The 22,066-nt window shown below is 38.2% G+C and overlaps 3 protein-coding genes across 3 annotated transcripts; 2 read left to right on the forward strand and 1 right to left on the reverse strand.

The window, feature by feature from the left end:
• The first annotated feature begins 2,643 nt into the window (after window positions 1-2,643).
• On the forward strand, window positions 2,644-4,018 carry LOC147313069 (uncharacterized). Its single transcript, XM_086264519.1, has 4 exons — window positions 2,644-2,707; window positions 3,118-3,453; window positions 3,590-3,878; window positions 3,958-4,018. The coding sequence occupies exons 1-4, from the start codon at window positions 2,644-2,646 to the stop codon at window positions 4,016-4,018; spliced, it is 750 nt and encodes a 249-aa protein (XP_086120645.1).
• A 4,321-nt stretch (window positions 4,019-8,339) lies between these two features.
• LOC147313070 (uncharacterized) lies at window positions 8,340-11,959 on the forward strand. Its single transcript, XM_086263903.1, has 7 exons — window positions 8,340-8,697; window positions 9,433-9,768; window positions 9,896-10,163; window positions 11,129-11,244; window positions 11,383-11,472; window positions 11,545-11,573; window positions 11,784-11,959. The coding sequence occupies exons 1-7, from the start codon at window positions 8,643-8,645 to the stop codon at window positions 11,850-11,852; spliced, it is 963 nt and encodes a 320-aa protein (XP_086120029.1). The 5' UTR covers window positions 8,340-8,642; the 3' UTR covers window positions 11,853-11,959.
• Window positions 11,960-16,543: 4,584 nt separating this feature from the next.
• LOC147313071 (uncharacterized) lies at window positions 16,544-21,742 on the reverse strand. The gene is made up of 5 exons (XM_086264162.1): window positions 21,706-21,742; window positions 18,965-19,312; window positions 18,305-18,424; window positions 17,043-17,363; window positions 16,544-16,792 (listed from the first exon to the last, which is right to left on the reverse strand). The coding sequence occupies exons 1-5, from the start codon at window positions 21,740-21,742 to the stop codon at window positions 16,701-16,703; spliced, it is 918 nt and encodes a 305-aa protein (XP_086120288.1). The 3' UTR covers window positions 16,544-16,700.
• Window positions 21,743-22,066: the final 324 nt, after the last annotated feature.

A 22,066-nucleotide genomic window follows, 5' to 3' on the forward strand; every position in this document is an offset into this window, starting at 1 on the left:
AAGTACACCCTATCTTCGTTCATTTCTCTCCTTTGAACTCTTTGACAACCCTTCCCAGCATCCTGTGACCGGTTTGTGCTTTCATGACTACAAATGTAAATTTGGATTGGATTTTTGCCCTATCCTGTTAGCTTCTCTATTTGACTTTAAAGTACATTTAAATATGCCATTCAGCCACAACTTTGAGACCTGCCTGTCACAGTCAGGCTGCAAAGCTGACTGTGTGAATAAAGGAGGTGAACCCAAGCGCAGACACTCTAAAACAAAACTCAAGCTTAACAGAAAGCGAGACGTTTATTAAGGCTGGTAAGACATTGCAAAACAAAAGGCAGAGGTGATGCTAAACAATAACCTAAACTGGGGAAATTAAAGATAAACATAAAAAACCCAAAACATGACGTGGATACGTGACACATGATAGATGGAACATGGTGGTGCAAAGGACAAAAGACAACCTGACACTGAACAAAGTAGGACAGAGGACTTCAGTACACACAGAGATAATGAGGGGATGTGGAACAGGTGGGAACACAGCTGGGACAAATCAGACCTAACGAGACAAGGAACACTGCACATAGGACAGGGACTTTCACAGTAAAACAAGAAACAGAGTGGAATCCAGACATGGCAACACAAGCTTGACAATATGAACAAGAAGACAAGAAACATGACAGACTAACACAGATGACTTAAGTAAAACATAAACTAAACTTAAGGTAACCAAATGATAATCCTATTACATAACATATTTAAAGGAATAACTTAAAGACTCAAAGCACTGCCCAAAAGCTTATCTCCATCTATACAAGGACAAGTGACCTCTGAGGAAGTTAGAGGAAGCATGAATAAAAACATATCTGTGATATCTGAAACAACTCATTTGGACTGTCTGCAGTGTTTATGTGGCAGCTTTGTGTATCCTATCTCATGTCAAGGCTTTCATTGGGGAGTGTGAACATTTCATTCTGTGGATTGCATTGCTCTACTGAAAATAAATCTCTTGTAAACTGGAATAGAAGGTGATAATTTATACTTTGCATGTCCCACTTGTTGTAAACTTTTCCCCTAAAAAGCATGATTGGATACTGAAATGTTTAAACATAAAGAATCATTCATCTTCTGCAGTTTTAAAATATCTAAAAGACACTCTGTGGTTTTTTGACCTGTGTCTGGTCGTCATTAGTGTCATGGTCCTGGGCCATGTTGGCCCAGTATTCTAAGTTTTTGTGTGTTTTGTATTTTGTTCCCTATTTATGCCTTGGTTCCTAGGTTATTTAGTTAAGATGTTCCTTATTTGGTTACCTCCTGTGTGTATCTGTGAGCCCTCGTCTCTCCTTGTGTTTTATTCCATGTTTTCCCCAGCCCGTTATGTCTGTGTTCTCCCCGTGCTCTCTCTCTCCTCCTGTCTGTACCTCTGTGTACTTCCTATTTTACTTTGACAGTCTCTCGTCAGTATGTTGTGTTCACTCCTGCCCTGTCTCGTTATGATTATCTGTGTCAGCTGTGTTCCCCGTGTGCTCCCACTTCCCTCGTTAACCCTCTGTGTATTTATGTGCGTGTCTCCATCAGGTCAGTGTTGCGTCGTCAATGTCTCTTCCCCGAACCTGTGTGGCTTTCTGTTCCCTCGGGCTTTAGTTTATATTCCTGGTTTTGTTCTGTTACTTTGCACTTCTGCAATAAAGCAGCATTTTTGAGTTCAGTTCCAGTCTCTGTGAGTTTTGCGTTTGGGTCTTCTCCTGCCTCCACACAGCCAGTACATGACAATTAGAGGTTAAAACCTGCAGAGTTATGCTGGGGCTGTCGTATCCACATTTGCACCAAAGCACTTCCCCTTCAGTTCTCAGAAAGAGACACTTAAATAAGATGTAATGAGGAAGAAATGATGTACCAATGAAGTGACAACAGTTGAGCCTGTGAGTTTGTTGCTTCTGCACATCTATGCAGATTAATGTTTCTACCCTGTTGGCCTTACTTTCAGTCACGAATAAAAAAAGAGAGAATGAAATTTACAGTAATCTTCCAGTTTGTGTTTTAATGAGACAGTCTGAGCTGAAAATTATATGATTGAAATGTTTACTATTAACAACATAGGCATGAGCCACAAAAAAAAAAAAAACAATATGTTGAACTTTCTGAAAGTGTAATAACCAACACCCTCAGCTGTGAGAACAGTTTGCTGTTACACTTAGTTTAAATGTCTAAAGGACATTTAGTGTGTGAAGCGTCTGTTTCTGACGGTAACACTTCTACATTCTCACCAACTCTGCCCCTTCACTTCTCAGAAAAACAACACTTCACAGACACAGTGAGGGACCAACAAGTATCAGAGCAAGAAGACATAATCTTACCTTCACAAACGGACAGTGGGATTATCATAAGTCACTGAGCAACATTCGGCTGTCTGTTCTACGTGCTCGTTTTAGTTTTACAGGGTTTGATGGCCTGCAGTGACCTTTGACCTCTTTAATATTGTTTCGTTCCCCAGCCATTTTATAAACAACAGAAATTGTCAGAGAAAGGACTTCCTGAACAGTTAGCGTGAGATAGTGAGATAACAACCACAGGAACCGCCACAGGGAGCACAACTTTAAAGTCTGCGACTGTCATTACTGTGAGAAACAGGAAGGAGAAATACCGAGAAGCATGATGGCTGAATTCAGATGGATTCACATGTTTTTATCAGTGATACTAATGCTTCAATTAACAGGTAGGAATACAGATACGTTTATAAATGAGATTACAAAAGTTTACACTGAGGACATTATTATTATTATCATCTCAGCAGATTCTGAGTTCTATGAATGTATTACCTCACTAATAACAGGGAAGCTGATACACTTATTTTTCAGAAGCTCAAGAAGAAAGTGAGAAAAGAGAGACTATGAGAAATGATGGTTAAATCGATTTAGCTTAAAGTGTTTTTATTGCTGTACCTGTGCTTCAGTTGGTAAGGATACATCCAACATGTGTATAAGAGAAAGATTTAAAAACATTTCCAGCTCAGTGCACTAGTGAAAATGAAAAAGATACAAATGCATACATGTGTGCATAACTGTGCAAAATTATCTGTGCTCTGACATGCAGTGTTACCTTTTTGATTCTTTGTCGTGTTCTCAGGAACACTAAGTGGAGATCTTTCACTCTCCTTCACTGTCAGAGATGGAGATAAAGTCACTTTGCCTTGTGAAAATGTGATGAAGAATCATCACAACTGTAACGCTATCAACTGGCTCTTCATTGAATCAAGAAGCACACCAGCAGTAGAGCTGGTTAATCATGGACAGATCAAAGAAAAGGCCAAATCAGACAGACTGAGTGTTACAGCAGAATGCTCACTGGTTATAAAGAAGGTCACAGCTGAGGATGTTGGTCGTTACACCTGCAGACAGTTTAGAGGCAATCCAGGGAAACAGCAAGGTCCAGATGCTGTGGTTTATCTGTCTGATGTCATCAGTGAGTATTTACACCACACCACACCAGACCACCAGTATTTACAAGCTGTGAACAACTAAACAATATGCTAACACCTTACATTTATTTTTTTTTTTAAATGTTTGTTTGTTTGCTTTTTTCTTCAAATCTTCAACAGTGACTGAACAGAAGAACACTGATCAAGTGACTTTAAACTGCTCTGTGTGGACATATGAACGGTGTAAACACAAACTGAAGTGGATCCATGACAGTGGAGGTCTGAATAGAGATTACTCAAATTTAAAAACATTACAGTCGTCCTGCTCTGCTGCTGTTACTTTTATAAAGTCATCATACAGTCACATATCTAACTCTGACTTTAAGTGTAGCGTAACAACAGAAGAAAACAAAGAGCAGCTTTTTACCTTCAGGCCTCAGTCATCAGGTAAGAAACCAGGAGAGATTCGGTTGAGAAAATTACTTTCAACTGATGTGAGGAAAGAACTTTTAATTAGCTGAATTTGATCTTTTGTTTGAATGATGAAGATACAGTAACATCAGCAACAACAAGAACAACAAGAACATCAAGAACAACATCACAGACTGATGACCCAGGTGATTTTTCTTTTTTTTCTTTTTTTTTGGGGGGGGGGGGTTCAAAGCAATGATTGAATAGTTTTTTGTTAAGTCACATGCATGTCATATTTGCAACTTTTCTACCTCTTAGACATTGAACAGTAAATGAAACGCTTCAGATATTTGTGTTCAGGTGCAGCTCTGGTGTGGCCGTACATCCTCGTGGCTGTTATTTCAGCAGCACTTTTAATCTTTGCTGTGAAACTGATTGTACTGAAGAGAGGTGAGAGAAAATCCCACATTAAATATTAAAGCTGAATCTTCTCTGTGGTCAAGTGTGTAATCCTGTTTTTCTTTTCTTTTCAGGGACCAAAACACAAGCCAATGAAAATGTGAGTTTAAAAATAATCTTTACTAAACATTTTAATTCTAGATCAGAAGTGATGCAGTGGTTGGTGCAGCAAAAGATCAAGAAAAGAAAAAAGAGGGTGCAAAATTCATTTTTGCTTTGATTTTATAATTATTAACTCCAAAAATGACCTCAGCCTATGTGCAAACTCCTTTCTGGTCACAAAAAAGACCCTATGGTACTGGTAGTTGGACTTTTGTGTTGCATTTTATGTGTTTTATATCATTATCTATCTATGATTGTTGCAGATGTTTAAACACTCAAAAGTAACTGGAAGTTGCACTGATGTAATGCATATATTTATTCAGGCTTGACTTCAAATCCTTCAGTCATTTAGAAAATAATAAGGTCAAACTCACAACTTCTGCTGTTTGCATTTGTTCTTCAACATTATAAAACTAACTTTACAACATGAGACTGTGCAAGAGATAGATTTCAAACTGAAGGGAAGTGAACTGTTGCTGTCAAACTAAGCCAAAAGAAGTGGTAAAACATTTTGACATCGTTGGCAGAGACGGGTCAGTGTAGATCCTCCTGCATCTCAGAGGGCAGTAATCATGTTTTCTTTACTGTGTAGGCGGATCATGAAGATGGTGTTTCCTACATCTCCATCAGCTACACCAACAAGGCTAACAGTGAAAATAAAGTAATGCATATGATATGTTTCTGGCTTCATCAGTGCATTAGTAAATGATGTTTTCACTGTGTTGTGTTACATGTGGTGAAACATCCTGTGGTCTGTGTGCTTCCAGGTTCGGGATAAATGTGAGAGTGATGAGACAGTTACCTACTCCACTGTGAAAGCTTCCTCCACAGATCCCAGCAGCCTCTATGCTACCATAGAGTAAACAAAAAGGAAACTTAATCATCAGGTCATTGCTTCTGTGAAAAAGCTTCGTCCCTATAAGAATTATTGGTTTGCTCAGTTTAAAAGGAGGAAGCAGTTGTGTGAGTGCTTAAAGAGCAGAATTTGTAACATTTGAAAGGCTTTCAGTTTTATTTTATCTTTTGTTCAAAGTTTTGAAATGATGTACATAGATGTGTTTATTTTGCTATTTGCCTGTAAATTTTCTAAAACTGCAGTAATTTATAAGTTTAGTTTCATTTTTTCCATAAACAATTATTCAAACATTTGTGTCTCATTGCTCTAAGCATCAAAAGCAGGATTAAATGGAATCAGGCATCAGAGTGGGAGGATATGTCTTTACCTGTATGAAAAACACAATTTTACATGAATGAATGAGAAAGTTTTATTATGTTGGTTGCATTTCTCTACTGACAACAAACCTTCCCTCTGGTGAGCAGGTTTTTTCACAAAGGGCTTAAACTTATCTAAATGAAGAAATTCAGTTCAAGACACCTGAGATTGATCATAAATCAGGACACATACATATGAGAGTTAAAGTGAAAGGAGACAATATCCACTGCAAGTTTAGAATATCTAAAGGACACACAGGCTACACACACAGTGACATTAAACTGCTCTGTGTCCACATATGAAGAATACAAATACACTGTGAAATGACTATATAACAATGACAATGGCGTGTGGATATCACAGTCTACCTGCTCAGCTAGTGTGACCTTTACAACATCTGATCATATTTACCAATCCAACAATTGTTGGAGATTTTGAAGTGCAAAGTGACACATGGTGGAAAAGGTGGACGGTGGATGTTTTTCCCATTGACTGACTTGGAGAGTGGCCTAAAAAAGTAAATAACAGCACAGGTCAGTGTTGAACAGATTTAAGCACCTGCTCCGACCAAAGTTTAGTGTTGGATTATTTAGACCTTGATCAGATCAATAACATTGAACAAATACATTTATTTCATTACATGACAAGCTTATTGTCATCTGTGAAGTCAGTGAAAACAGTTGTTCAGTAAAGTTACAGTCATGACCACAACCATACCCAAGTATATTACTTTAACCAGGACTAATGAACTTTCCCTGAACCTGCAAACGTTTTTGGACCTTAGGTGTTTTTTTAACCACAAGGGTGTATAGACAAAATACAACAATAGGAAACCCAACAACAGTGTTTTCAGTTTGGAATTATATTGGATATTATATTATTTAGATTTATATATTATATTTTCTATTATATTTTCTGTTCTGTCTTTTTTGGATTGTTCTCTTTTATTTACAGTTTTATTTTTGTTGCCTGCACTTTCTAATAAATTTCACTTCCTTTGTATTTGCCTCCTTGATTAGTCGCAGCAGTGTTTGTTTTCCCATCTAGTTTACCTTCCTTCATTACCTGTTGTGTATTTAAACACACGTTGCTACTGGAGTGTATACTTGCTTAATCGATTAGTTGCGGCAGTGTTTGTTTCCCTTTCATTTCCTGTGGGTATAACCACTCATTCTGTTCGATGCTTACTGTCTGTCTGCTTATGAGATTTCCTGTTGTATATTCAGCTTTGTTTGATGGATATTGTTATCTGGTCCCTGTTGGTTTTTTCCTTGCCCCAATAAAAGTTTGGCTTTTGTTTTGGATACACACTTTTCAATCAACATCACTGTTTTGTTATTAGTTTTATGTCTACTGGAGTGTATAATGGAAGATGTTAGGCTGAAGTTCCCCATGTAACAACCAGCTTCATTTATTTTTGTAACAATTACTGTTGTCCAGAAGGAGGTGCTGTATAATAATTGCAAGAAACTAAGCTACCAAATAGACACATACACTAACTGGTTTAAAAAAACAATACAATAGAAAATGAAGAACTTTTTTTTTCATATTTTATTTTTTCATAAATGAGTGTTCTTTATGTAAATAAGATGCCAGTGATGTTTCTTTAAGCAAAGCAAATTAAAATTGTTGCAGTCCAAAAAATGAAAAAAATAAACATCCAAATTCAAACTCTCTCTGCTTAAGTATGTCATTAATCTGCACTCTGAAAAGTAATGGTGACATTTCTACTTCTCTGGCATATTCTCAGTAGATCTTTCTCTTTCCTTTACTGTCAGAGACGGAGATAAGGTCACTTTGGAGTAAAGGAAAACAAAGGAACAAAGGAAGCAAAACCCAAGACGATGCACACATGGAACATGTGGAGGTTTTCCATTTAAATAAAGCCTGCAGACGAGCGGTGAGCGGTAGCAAACATTCTTTAATCCAAACACACAAAGAACAGAAAACCAAGCTTGTGGAGAGCCTACATGACCGCGGGGCAGGTCAGCAGAGTCTCACTGAGCCTAGCATGGCTCTCAGTTCTTCTTCAAATACCTTCTTCAGGAACAAAAGGCAGTACACAGCTGTTTCACACATTAAGGTTCACACTCCCTTCACACTTCCTTACAACACCTCCACCATTTGTCTTACAGTATGGGTGTCAGACATGTTAAAATCCAGTGGCACCAAGGCATTATACAATAAAATAATGTGATTAATACATAAGTAAAAGAAATTCCTATACAAACACATGCTCAACAAAATAAGACAGGAAATGAGAAAGCTAAACAGGGGTGCTAGTTTCAGTCATTATGCAAATCCAGTGTTATAAGGATGGGGAAAGGATGAGACTAAAGCAGTCACTTGAATGAGTGGCACTGAAAATGTGAAAACATGCCACTGCATCCACATGAACAGAACTAGCTTTTACACTAAGGGAGGAATAAAGCCAAAGCAACTAGGACCTGAGAACTAAATACATTTTTTTAGGTTGCAAGAAAGTAAAACAATCTAAAATACAAAATATTCCCACTTATGTTTATTCTGGTCATTTGTGGATAACACCTCCCCCGCTCTGCTGCTGCTCATTAAAAATGAATTAAACAAGCTAAATCATTAAGAGCAAAGTCTTGCTTACCATCACCAACATGGATTCTGTTAAACACTGAACAAGCAATATGAGTTTGCACAAGACAATTGGTACAAATACATACTTTGATATATGGCAGTGGACAGGAAGTGTGCTGTGGCTTTAGTGGAGATAAAACTCTACAACACATTATTTAATATCCTATAAAATTACTCTTATTTACCTCCACCAAAATTAGTAAGACTGCAGTGTCAGTTTGGTTGAAAAGGGGTCTACACATTTGAAAAACTGAGGGAATTCATATGATCTACATTAAAAAATAAATACAAGAAATAACCATAACATTGAAAATGACCACAGCCTGAATGAGGAGGAGACAGGAAGTAAACTAGATAGGCATGTGTCTTTGACAAGTACAACAGAGTTTGCCAGTTATAGATGTGACAAAATGAGAAGGAAAACCAGAACAAAACGTGATGATTGAACACAAATTCTTCAACATTTCTCTGTTTCTGTTGCTTCTTTTTTCAGGTAAGGAAACCTTTATTTACAACTAAAACCTTTTTGCTATTTTACTTAATCTCAACAACAAATTTCAAACACACATTTTCAGATATGAAAATTAATTAGCTTTGAAAACCTCTTCCTACTGTAACACTTTATCAGCATCTAACTTACTGAATAGATTATTGTTAAGATTAACAGATGCATGAAGTAGTTTTGAATAATTCACTGTCTTAATGATAGACGTCTGATATTGATAAGTATGTTCAGTTACAATAGTCACCAAACTCTTGTTTTGTCTCAATTATTAGGTGTAATTTCTACATCAATTTTCTTTTACCTACTTTAGCTTTTATGCTGTGATACTTTCTGTTTGCTTTCTGCATTTATTTTTATATTCCTCCTTTGGAGTCTTTGTGGAGCAAATCAGCTGAACTTGTTTTGAACTGGTTGTTAAGAGTAAGCTGAAAGTCTTTATGAGGACATTATGATTCACTAATTAAAGGAAGCTCTCCGTGTATCTAGATGTATTACAAGGTCTGTGTTTTTTTTATATTTGTGCTTCAGTTTGAAGGTAAGGATACATGTAACACGTAAGAGATTTTTTTTCTTCTTTTGAGTTTTACTTTATTTTGAAATCCAAGAGAGCTGTGCTTTTGTTTGACAACCCAAATCAAGTTTTTTGTTAGTTCTTTTGTAATAAGAATGTAAATCGTCTCCGTTCAGACAAGTATTGGTTTTTTTTTTCTGTTATATTCTCAGGAGATCTAAGTGGAGATCTTTCACTCTCCTTCACTGTCAGAGATGGAGATAAAGTCACTTTGCCTTGTGAAAACATGATCAAAAACCATCACAGCTGTGACACTACCACCTGGCTCTTCACTGATTCAAGAGGAAAAGCAGCAGTAGAGCTGGTTAATCTTGGACAAATCAAAGAAACAGTCAAATCAGACAGACTGAGTGTTACAGCAGAATGTTCACTGGTTATAAAGAAGGTCACAGCTGAGGATGTTGGTCGTTACACCTGCAGACAGTTTAGAGGCAATCCAGGGAAACAGCAAGGTCCAGATGCTGTGGTTTATCTGTCTGATGTCATCAGTGAGTATTTACACCACAATATGTTGAAGTTCAAACTGTGTTGTTAGAGCAACATCATGAAACATTACATTTAGTGAAAAGAAATGTATTCATACTTTTTAATTCTTCTTGCGTTTATCTTCACCAGTGACTGAACAGAAGAGCAGGGATCAGGTGACTTTAAACTGCTCTGTGCAGGTACATGGACATTGTGAACACAAAGTGAAGTGGATCCATTACAGTGAAGGTCTGAATAGAGATTACTCAAACATACAAACATTACAGTCGTCCTGCTCTGCTACTGTGACTTTTGTAAATTCTTTATACAGTCACATATCTAACTCTGACTTTAAGTGTAACGTAACAACAGAAGATGGCAAAGAGCAGCTTTTTACCTTCAGCCCTCATTCATCAGGTAAGAAAGGAGGAGAGATTTTTTTTTTTTTTTTTTTTTTTTATAAATGACATCAGAAACAGCAGTATGCGACATTACGTGATGGCAGAGCTTCAGTTCATCCTTTGTCATTTTTTTTTTTTTTTTTTTTTTTTTTAATAAATAGGACAGGGGGAATGAATGAGAGAGAGAGGGGGAGAGAAAGAAAGAAAACCCAAGGGGAGAAGAGACTGTGAGAAGGGGGGGGAAGAGAGACAAAAAAAAAAAAAAAACTCCTGGGTCACCTGTATGGAGAAAAAACAAACAAACAAACAAACAGAGGAGACAGCAAACAACAAAGAGCAACATAATAATAGAGAAAGCAAAGCACCATCACAATAAACTAGCTAGTCATAGATATCAGTATTTACTAAGTAATAAACGATATTGTGCAGCACGCAAGATAGACAGCGCACAGTGTGCTTTGAGGCAGCAGCCAAGAAAGCTTTAGTCCGCGTCTGTGAATACCCATGTGTGCATACCTGTGTGGATCAGCATGCTTGCATTCCAAAGGTTTCTCCATGTAATGATCTGCTAGGGAGTGTGGGGGGGCCACAGCCCCGTCCTCCAGGGTGTGAAGCGGGTATGGAGGAGATCAAAACTCCAGACATCCAGAGGCCCCCAGAACACAAGAGACCATGGAAGACCAACAGAGGGGCAGCCGCGCCACTGTTCCAGTAAGAGCTGAGGAGAGTCCCAGATGAGGGCTCACTCAGCAGCCGCGGAGCAGAAGCCAGGGGGGGTTGCAGTGACGCGCCCGTGAGCTCCGCCGGCCCCCAGCTGCGCCTGAGTGACCGAGGAGAGATTTTAATGATTATGATAAAATTTTGAAAGTAACTTCACATTATTTGCTTATTTTAACAACTTAAAGTTTTAACTGACAGACAATTTATACAGACAATTTATTAGTGAAAGGGCCACTGAGTCTTCTTTTTTCATTTAGGTGAACAAACAAACAATTACAACAACAACAGTTAAATTGGAAATCACAATTGGAAATACAGTAAGAGCAGGTCTGGGGACAAAAGAGTTGGAAAGCATGGAAGGTTCAAGAAAATTACAAAGTAATGCCAACTTGTCCTCTGTATCATTTTTCCTCCGCTTTCTGAATTTCAGAACGAAAAGTTTGAGGTTTGTGTTGTGTGTTTTGCAAAGAAAAATACATTTCAAATATGCTTTTCGTGTTTTCTTTATCTTCCCAGGCTGGTCCTTGTACAGGCTCATCATTGTGGCTCTGGGTTTAGCAGCACTTAATGCTGCTGTTGTGATCGTCAACATCTGGATAAGAGTTGGTGAGAATAATCATATATGAACAAGATTTTGTTTGTGGAAGCTAAAGTTGACTCCTTACTTGGTCCTTTTAGGGAAAAAAGCACAGATGGAGGAAAACACGGTGAGTTTGTTAACTTTTTTCGGACAAAGTATACACAATAAATAGGCGATCACACTGAATTTTGGATAAAACTGTATTTTCTGGCTCATGAACAAGTAGAACCCATCAGGATAAAAGAAAATCTTTACTTTGTCGGCTTATTAGTCTGATTGTGCTAAATGCAAAATGCAGTTACAGTTTTAATGACGTTCATTGTTCTGTATTTTACAGATGTGCAAAGATGAGGTTGATGATGGAGCAGTGAACTATGAAAATGTCCAATCTTCTGATGAAGTTTGACCGAGCCTCCTGCTTCTGGCAGATCTCACATATCAGCACATCAACATGCTGTATATTTCTTTTTACCTTCATACTCAACCTTTTAAACAGAGACTCGTGCTCTTGCTTCAGTCACAGTTTGGATACTGAAACTGTGATACTCTCCTACTTTGAAAACCAAAGTGACTTTTATAAAAATAATTTCCTGCATCAGCTGTAAAAAGCTTCTTGTTTTGTTTTTTGAAGTGACCAGTATTTTTAATGGTTTTTCAACATTTATGTGCTTTGTCTCAGAATCCTTGAGCTTAGTTTTATCACTCTGTGTGAGGAAGAGCTGATTTAATCAGAACTACACATCTTTCTGCTTCCGTAATTACCCCCTGCTGTTCCCCCCTTTTAGAAAGGCTGTCCTTCTATTGTACACGCATAGTCAACACATCAAAGAGGAGACTTCAAACACACAAAAACTAAACAAAAAATACAACTTTATTCATTTATTTTGTAATAATTTTGACTTGAATGTAGCTCATTTTCATTAGAAAAAAAGAGACTTGAGAGAAACACATTTTTATGAAAGTCAGGCATTTTGATTTAATATTCACATTTTGTTTTGATTGCCACACAATAGCTACACTTGTTCTAAAGGCTCACCAGCTTTTACACATTTCCCTGAGCGATGGCTTTCTCACAAAGTTTACACATGCAACCCGGACAGGTATTATGTCTTAAGTGTCACGGCTGCACAGCAGTCGTGTGGTGTATTGAAAAAAGGATCCAAAATGCAGGTACCGACTGGGGTGCGAGTGAGTGTTTATTTACAGCGGTGAGAAGGTGACAAAAAAGGAAGAGCAGAGCGGGGAGTAAACAAACCTAAACTGGGAAAACTAAAGAACAAAACTTAAACCAAACACTCACGGGAGGAGGAGCGAAATGCACAAAGAGATGGCAGAGAGACGCAGAATGAATACCAGGTAACAGAATAATGCAGACTGACATGGAACTAAACAGACGACGCGACAGAGAGCACAGGAAAACACAGGGCTTAAATACACGGGGAGTAATCAGGGAATGGGCCACAGGAGGGAGACACAGCTGGGAGCAATAAGGCTAACGAGACAGGGGAGAGGTAAAACTGAACACACTGACATGAGACATGAACTTTCAGAATAAAACAGGAAACTAACAGACACAGAGAATCAGACAGGACACTGAACTTGACAGGCAGACTCATGAGCAGACACAATAACACCATGGACAGACAGAGGGAACACAGAGAAGTGGGAGCAGGCAGGCAAAGAACAGAAACCTAACAAATGGCAAAATCACAACAGAATACACACTCGGAATGAACAAAAGCATAAGGAAACACAAAACACTGAGTCCTCAGACTCAGGACCATGACATTAAGTCACAGCTGCAGACTGAGATTCTTGTCTCTGTCTCAGTGCTACTACACACATTTGATGGACTAACAGGTTGTTCCTTCATCTCTTCCATCAGGAACAGAGCCCTCTCTGCCAGGGAACTGCAGCCACCGCTGAACAGCATCATTCCCAAAGTCAACAAGCTTTGCAATAGCTTTAAATGTCTGCATTAAAATGGGAAAGTCTGACACCATTATCCTCAGTCAAAAATCCTTTTTAAGCTGCTGTTTTTCCTAGTTAAGCCTACTTTGTGTGCCCAGGGACATCCAATGTATATTAATAAACATATCTGTGACAAAAGGGATTCTGCTCTGTACAAAAGATTTTAAAAAAAAGTCAAAGTAAACATCTGTCATTTCCGCTATATACAGTATAGTATATAGAGAGACGAGACTACGAGGCTCCAATTACATCAGTGCAAAAAACCAAATAGATATAAGAACAGTAAGAAAATAGATATACACTTTATACACTAAATATAAACAAAAGTACGTCTTTGTGTTTCCATTTAAACAGAAAAAAACTTGGCACAGAAAACAGACAGATGAAATGGGATGGAGAAGGTGTACATAAATTATACAACATACCTGACAATATCACAGTAAATGTGCAATGTACTGTGCGAAAACCTGCACTGATCTGACCTAATTTCTTCCTCATCCTGATTCCTGACCTGGCTAAGGTGGTTCTGGCATCTGACAAGGATTCCTTCTAGGCGTCTCCCTGGTGAGGTGTACTGGCCGTGTACCACCGGGAGGAGGCCCTCGATCAGACCCAGGACCTGAAGGAGTTACCATGGATAAGCTGGAGAGGGAGGTCTGAAGTTTTCTGCTTAGACTGCTGTCCCCGCGACCCGGTCGCAGATAAATGAAATGGGTAGAGCAAGTTTAGTTTGTAAAGCATGCAATTGTTTCCATGCAGGAAATCTATAGCAAAAAGAAGAGATGAGCCCTTCGTCACAGATGGTGTGGTCACCTGCAGGTTCAAGGTCATTGCATCTCCAACCCACATCGATAGCCACTGTACTTGAGGGAAGTTTGGACAATGTTAAACACTTTCTTCAGGCAATTGTATTTGGATCACCTAAATCAGGGGTCCCCAACTCCAAGCCTCGAGGGCCAGTGTCCTGCAGGTTTTAAATGTGTCTTTGATCGAACACAGCTAATTCGAATGGCTAAATTACCTCCTCAACATGTTTTGCAGTTCTCCAGAGGCCTGGTAATGAACTAATCATTTGATTCAGGTGTGTAGACCCAGGGTGAGATCTAAAACCTGCAGGACACTGGCCCTCGAGGCCTGGAGTTGGGGACCCCTGACCTAAATTCATGACAGTAATTCAAGCAGAAATGCCTAGACGGACAAACAAACCATCCTTAACCTCCTTGGACCTGACGTCCACATATGTGGACATCACATTTTGGGTTATTTAGACCAAAAAACTCAACACCATCTTACCAGATAACACCAGCTACAATATTGGTAATATGTGTGTTGTTCAGCAGAACATTGTCCAGTATGTTGGCTGATATACTTTATTTACCTTTGAAAATAAAAGTTGATCTGATTTTAATGAATTACAAGGAGTGTTATAAATTATTATCTTTGAAATAAACATACAGTGCTTATATTAACTGCTGAATTAGAAAAAATAATGTGCTCTTAAAAACACTCATCTATTTAAAGACTACACAAGCTGTGTTAATTATAGTTATACCATAATCCTTTGTGTCAGCATGTGATGTTAAATATACATAAACAGTATGTGTTATCAAATGAAAGTGCAAAACTCTTTGTTAGGAATCTCTACCTCTGATAACAAGTTTCATGCTTTTTCTAACTGAAAAATGAACTGAACTATGCAAGAAACCACAATTCCTAAAACATGGATAACAGAAACATGAAACTCAAATAATAATCATCACAAGCACAACAAGAGAACAAGAAAACAATCCATGATGCAAAATTAATCCAAAACATAATAAACTCAAAATACTGGGTCCAACGGACACAGAACCGTGACAGCTACATAGTACTTCAGTTAGAGTCATTGACCTTTTTTTTTTTTTTTAAACAATGTCCATATCTACTCCACTGATTAAAAAGGAGCATAGCCTCGAATGAATAGCCAATTATATGACCCTTGTCCAACATTTAATGGTTCAATTCATTGCCATTTTTTCCCCATTCGCAGTTTTTTACATATATTTTATAAATTAATGTGCACAGTTTGTGTTGTTAGTATCTTTGTTAATTATCCCGTTTGTCTTTTAACCCTAACATGAAGCACTTTAGTCTTTCAATCAGTTTTTGTTTTCTCAATCTTATAGAATATTTCTTACACTTAAACACAAAACTTTAGGCTGCTTTGGGGATGAAGAGCCATACAGAGAGGAATTAGGCTAGTAACAAATGTGCAAAAATGACCCATACAACTCATGTGCAGTGATTTTTGTGTAACTATTATTAAAAATTGACACATCACCAACTAATTAAACATGAATGACTCAAACAGATTTTACACAGATGTGATGACTAACTGCTAAAAGGTTTTCTGTGGATACAAATGTCTACAAATATTTGTGACATTCTTTTCTTTCACTTACAGATTGGTAAAAAATGTGTGCACGGGTTACCAGACACACACAGGTTACAATATATTTGTGTGCAGTTTTAACATTATATAGTATATTGTTATTAAAAATGATCTAATTTAGTAGCCATAGCCACTACCTTAACAAAACAGACAGGTAAAGTGGCTATCAGGTAATTGCTAATGAGCAGCCAGGTTAACATTTATGTTAACTCTTCAATATTTCAACACTATTAAAACAGGAGCTTTACTCACTGCTGAAACCTCACTGTTTAGCTGCTAGTGAGGGGCGGGGCTGTGTGCCTGTCTGTTGGAATGTGTCAGTTGAAGGAGGCGCTGTTGGTCTTTTTAGTATCAATTATTATCTACTGACTTTTCTTTCTTTTAAAAATCCTCTTTTAAGACTCTGACTGTTCAAGCTTTGTTCAAGTGCTGTTGGAAAACTTGGACATCTGAGCTTTCCTGTGCATTTATGCATAGTGAACTGGTACTTATACAGAACCTTCCTATATTCAAGTTGAGCATTAAATAGCTTTCTACTACAAGTCATTATTCTACCAGTCACACACATTTCTGCAGTGCTCTAATCTGAGCATTTTTATCTGTTCACACACACTCACACTATAGCCTATAAAGGCAAATTAATGTTTTGGATAAGTTAAAGTAACAAGTTGTTCTTGTCAAGAGAATACAGCCAGTCCAAAATGTAGTGCACAGACCACAGAAGACACTTTCTGTCTACAGAGTGTAAATAGAAATGGTTGAATGAAGAAATCAAACAGTAGTTTCTCTGATAATCAAAGCAACAATCAACCAAAAGCTTCAGATAACTCATACTGACTGCAGTAAACAGAGTTACTTTGGAAGAAGAGAAAGTGGAGTGGCGGAGTCTTCATTGTTTTCTGTGCCAATGTGGAACAAACCTCTGATGGTTTTCAGCCATCCCTCTGCAGAGGAGAAACACAACAGTGAGTCAGATCACAGAGTCCTGGTAAATGCATGAAGTCACATGACTCCGATTAAGGTGACTGCTCTTTTTATTTTCTGTCAAAGTATACATCAGTTCTTGTGTTTTTATCACACTAACAGCATTTTCATGTGAGGTCACTAACCTTCACAGAAATATAACTGTCAATATTACTAATGGACATGAATGTGTTCAGCAGGAGCTTTTAGGTCAAATTCTCTTATACTGACCATGAACCAAGAGCACCACCACTTGCTGCTCCAGGGTCTTTCCCTCATTGTCGCAGACGGTGCAGATGTAAACACCTCCATCTTCACAGCTAATATTTCTCAGAGTCAGACTGGCATTTCCTGTAGTCTGTGGGTCTTTCTTCATCTCTGTGCGGCGTCGGAACGATTTGTTGTTTTTATGATGCTGTGTCCGACCCTGCTCATATACGATTGCCTTGACTTCTTTATCTTGGATACGTTTCCACTCCACTATGATGTCCTCTCTCAGGTGCAGGACACTTTCTGCACCCTCTGTCACATCCACTGCTTTGAGCTGGCAAACTGAGAGAGCAGAGAAGAACATCAACTGTAGCAAACAGCAGCAGTAAATCACTTTAAAAAAAAAAATAAAAAAAAAGAAACGTCTTTCTATAATGTGGATAACAGCAGGCTGTGTGGCTTAGTGGAGCTCACATAATCACCTATTGCACGGAAGACTGGGAGGGGATAGAGATCTGTGGGAAGACTGTTTCAGGAAAGGCGTGCCAAAAATCTGTTAATCAGATATGTAAAAAAAAAACAAAATGAAAGAACCATAACCAATGTGTTAATTCATCCTATCATATATTCAGGTTTTATGTGTGAAGATAAAAGTATAGGATACATATAATGCCTGACTGGTGCTGGATTTATTGATATCTGACAGAAAATGTCTGTCTTCTCCATTCAAGCTTAAAGATGTCTTCTTTTTTTTTTAGTTTAAAAAAAAAAAATTTTCCCACTTCATTCTACATGTCTTTGACCTCTTGTAGGAGATTTTATCAGTATAGCATTCCTCCATGAATATGTTTGCTTCTTATCAAGGGCAGCTTTTGTTCTTGTGAAGGCAACTGCACGGACAACATTCATAACTTGAGAAACAAAACTGTAAACAACATCAGTGAGGAACTGAAGGCAGAGCTTGTGGGTATAAATTAGTCTTCTTCCTTTAGGGGTCTCAAAATGGATCATCTGCCTCTTACAGCGTACACCAAACACCACATCTATAGCACTCTCTCTTGGCATGAAGTCCTACTGCTGCTCACTGATCAACACTCTTCTTCTTAGCCTAGCATCAACAACTATTTCCCATATCTTCATAGTATCGCTCTGTAGTTACTGAAGCTCTGCACATTTCCATTGTTCCTGAAAGTCAGTACCAGTACGTGTCATCAGATTTTAAATTGAAACTCTCAACATCCCCACAGGAGCTGGCCAGGTCTGCAACACACAAACACACACACTACCTGCAGTTTTCTTCATCCTTTTATATACAAGGCTCATGAAGACAGCAACAGCAGCAGCCAAGAGAACCAGGGGAATCAGGACAGCTGGGACAACTTTGACCCAGACTGGAGAAGGTCCTGTAAAAAACACAAGCAACCTGAACATCACCCACAGTAGTTTCACTTGTTCCAGCAGTATTTTAGATTTCTGAAATTTTAAAAAATGATTTTTTAGATTCGATGGGGAAATGTGGCATCCTGCAGGATTCCACTTTGGGACCTATTTTGTTTTGTTGTTTTGACTGCCAGCAAGAAAAAGGACTGGCATGTTTTTGTCTAAACTTCTAGCTTACTTATCAGACATGTATATTGTCTGTTTGTATATTATATCGATGAACACTGATTTGTAAATTATTAAAACGCATTAAATGATCAAGATTAAATGTTCTGCTACTCTGTTTTTTTTCCTAAGGCTACTGTTTTGTTTTGTTTTTTACTTTTTATCACGCTTACCTCTTTTATTCAGAGGTAAGCATGATGACATCTTTTCTGGAGGGAACCTTCAATAAACGTTGCAGTTGGTTGAAAACTGTTTGTCAGGCTATTACTGTTGTTGGGTAGTTTTTTTCATCAGCTCTGGTCACTGTTGATGGGCAAAGACACTTTTCATAGCCTGACCTTTGACCTTCAACTGTACTTCAGTTGTGTTCCTGTCCTCTCCGAAGCTGCGGGTGGTGCAGATGTAGGTTCCACTGTCAGAGACTGTAGGGTTTCTCAGAGTGAGGCTCAGGTCTCCAGTCTGCAGGGCTTCCTTCTGGACTGATGTTCTGCTGGTGTAACGAGGGTTTTGGTTTATAATGTCATCGTGTTCCTTGATGAGAGTGTGGATGATTGCAGGATTCAGATCATCACGTCTCCAAACAACTACATCGTCTTTAAATAAAGGAGCAGGAACCTGACAGGGCAGTAGCGCAGAGTCCTCCCCCTCATAGACCTCCACCTCCACCCCTGAGGCATGCTGGGAAACTGGGGATACAGAAACATGTTCACTCAGTTTCTGTTCCACAGAAAACACATATTTAGAGGCGAGGAGATCCAGATCAGGCTCACTAACTAACAAACAATAAGTACATCCAGTTTTCTTGTTTCTCTGTCACTATAGGGAAAAATTTGTGTTTCACCTTATTTAACTTCTGTGTACTGTTGGTGTGTGTGTAACCTTGTAGTGTGCGGATGGAAAACAACTCACTGTAAGCTGTGTTAATAGTTATGATGCACGTTGTGTCTTCATCTCAGGCTGGTGCCTACATGACTGTGAGAAGAAAACTATCTGCATCTAATAAGATAAAGTCTGTCTGTACAAGTCTCTACAATCCAGTTTGGTTTCAATGCTCAGTTTGTTTTATTTTATTTTATTTTATTTTATTTTTTTGGGGGGGGGGGGGGGGGGGGGGGGGGATTTCTTGCTTAATTTCTTTTTTGCTTCCATTTCGCTTCAACCTAAAATAGTCAAAATATTATAGGAATTAAATGTGTGGATGAATGAACCTGACTTTTCAGAAATGTTTCTTTCAGTATGAAAAATGAATGCAAAAATTAGAGAAGAACTGGAACCACTACAGGGCATTTACAACACTCGGGTCAGGAAGAGGGCACACAACATCATCAAGGACCGCACCCACCCACACTGTTCACACTCCTGCCATCTGGCAGCATTACAGGAGGGTAAAAGCAGGGACAACCAGACTAAAAACCAGTTTCTATCCACAGGCCATCAGGCTACTGAATCACTGACTGATTGTTGAACTGTAATTATCTTTAACCTGTAAATTTGCAATTTTGTACATTTATATACAACATAACACAACTTCATACAATATAAACATCTTATTATTGCATATTTATCATATGCAAACATATCACTTGTTTTACGTTATTTATTATTTTCTATGCTCAGAGTTACGTTTATTCTTTATTTTAGTTAGTTGCTATTTAGTTGTGTGAAGGGAACCCACAAATGAAGAATTTCACTTCTCTGTGCAACTACTGTGTTTTGCTGTGTACATGACAGTAAACTTCTTGAATCTTGAATCCAGGGCATATTTGGACAAACAAGCTTTAACATCACCCAACCTCACCCACCCACACAAGGTCCTTCCAGAGAAACTGCATTCTGCTACTTTTTCCTACTGTTATTCAAACCAATAAATGACCACAAATTCAGTGCTGAGACAGACTCTGACTTTGTGACGTGTCATGAAATTACATCAGTTCAATCACAAATAACAGTGATCACTACAGAGAAGTGCTTTTCTTGGCATGACATTACATTGCTGTCAGTGGATACCCAAGTATACTGCAAAAAACAGACTCTGCTGTCAGACAGAGACAGATAGAAAAAAGCATGCAAGAGCAGCAATGGTACAACAAAAACAGCCACACTGGTTTACAAAAGGTTTGTTCAGAGTGCAGCCAATAAGAATCAATAATGGAATCAGAACAGGTAAATTCTTATCAATTCCCATCTGTAAATATGATCTGGGTGGGTGAACTTCCATAGGAATCTTGAGCTGTTCTGATTTCCTGGGTCTGAAGAACAGTTGGGCTCTGTTCCAGAAAACAGATCTGACTTTTGGTTCCATGACAAAGATCAGTGTTGATCATTGTCTTACAGTATGCGGCTAAAGCAAACAGTGATCACAGTAATGTGCATTAAATGTCTCATTGAGGAGGAGCAGGCTGTAAACCTGTCTTACTGTCAAAACAGTCACAGACGTTTAATTATGAAGACAAAGCTGGAGAAAGTAATTCTGACTTCACCATGTTCACCAGAGTTCATGAGTAGAAGCATTAAAACGTGACCTCTGTTCTGTAGCGACTGACAATGCAGCCAACAAAAACAGAAATAACTCACTGAATTGCACACAACAGGGGAAAAAGTCTGGTACGTGTGAGATTTCCCACTATTTCTTGAAGTCAGTATGGCAAATACACTATACAGACAAGAGTACCACCTAAAAAAACACATAGAGAAGCAGATCATCCAGTCTTTAAGGAGCTTACTTTGTGCACTATATACTGACCCAGCAGGCCTGTGCCAAATATGTATTTTAATAATAATAATAATAATAATAATAATAATAATAATAATAATAATAATAATAATAATAATAATAATACAGCTGATTTTTTGTATCAATAACTTCTCAGTAATTCTGAGCAATCATTTCAGTTTGTTTTTGAAGGTTTGATCATATGTAAGCCGTTCTCCGTTTCCCTCTCCTGTGAACAGCTGCTCTAAATCAGATACAAAAACCGGAGCGGAGCAGCAGGAGGGAGACAGAAAGCTCTTACTCCTATTTAAACAGCTGATATATTTTTACACTAAACATCATGAATCAAGGACCAGCTGATCTTACTGTGAGCGAGGATCACAAACACCGGGACGAGCTTCATTTCCCACTACAATCGAATCCAGAACAAGCCGAACCGCTGCGCCGCTCAAAGCAAAAACAAAAAAGCAAAAAAACTTTCTCTTTCACTTTCCATTAGACTTTTGATCCCAATCCCAAGAGACTTAAAATCCCAGTGACTAATGGTATTGGCATAATAGCAATATTGATATGGTTTCACTGCATGTGTAGGCAGGGGTGGTAATATATTTACATTCATGCAGTAACACTTTTACAGTGGACATGAAACACTACATATATAAAAGTTAATGGTGCCCTGCTCTAAAAAACTGTCATAGATTTAAAACTGTCTGTGAACCTCTAGGAT

Source organism: Aulonocara sp. 'chitande type north' Nkhata Bay, linkage group LG15, assembly GCF_057382095.1.
Source record: "Aulonocara sp. 'chitande type north' Nkhata Bay isolate Kocher_YH1m ecotype deep benthic linkage group LG15, A_spYH_male_GT1.1, whole genome shotgun sequence".
In the NCBI taxonomy this organism is placed as follows: domain Eukaryota; kingdom Metazoa; phylum Chordata; class Actinopteri; order Cichliformes; family Cichlidae; genus Aulonocara; species Aulonocara sp. 'chitande type north' Nkhata Bay.

What these genes read in the sequence shown, in the direction of transcription:
- LOC147313069 (XM_086264519.1), top strand. Translation starts at nt 2,644, where the DNA reads ATGATGGCTGAATTCAGATGGATTCACATGTTTTTATCAGTGATACTA. An exon ending in TTATCTGTCTGATGTCATCA is followed by an intron (nt 3,454 to 3,589) that starts GTGAGTATTTAC and finishes AATCTTCAACAG; the next exon opens with TGACTGAACAGAAGAACACT. An exon ending in AAGAAACCAGGAGAGATTCG is followed by an intron (nt 3,879 to 3,957) that starts GTTGAGAAAATT and finishes TGAATGATGAAG; the next exon opens with ATACAGTAACATCAGCAACA.
- LOC147313071 (XM_086264162.1), bottom strand. Translation starts at nt 21,742, where the DNA reads ATGAAGCTCGTCCCGGTGTTTGTGATCCTCGCTCACA. An exon ending in GTTTGTGATCCTCGCTCACA is followed by an intron (nt 19,313 to 21,705) that starts GTAAGATCAGCT and finishes CTGTATCCCCAG; the next exon opens with TTTCCCAGCATGCCTCAGGG. An exon ending in GATGAAGAAAACTGCAGGTA is followed by an intron (nt 17,364 to 18,304) that starts GTGTGTGTGTTT and finishes CTGCTCTCTCAG; the next exon opens with TTTGCCAGCTCAAAGCAGTG.
- LOC147313070 (XM_086263903.1), top strand. Translation starts at nt 8,643, where the DNA reads ATGATTGAACACAAATTCTTCAACATTTCTCTGTTTCTGTTGCTTCTT. An exon ending in TTATCTGTCTGATGTCATCA is followed by an intron (nt 9,769 to 9,895) that starts GTGAGTATTTAC and finishes TATCTTCACCAG; the next exon opens with TGACTGAACAGAAGAGCAGG. An exon ending in AGGTTCAAGAAAATTACAAA is followed by an intron (nt 11,245 to 11,382) that starts GTAATGCCAACT and finishes TTATCTTCCCAG; the next exon opens with GCTGGTCCTTGTACAGGCTC.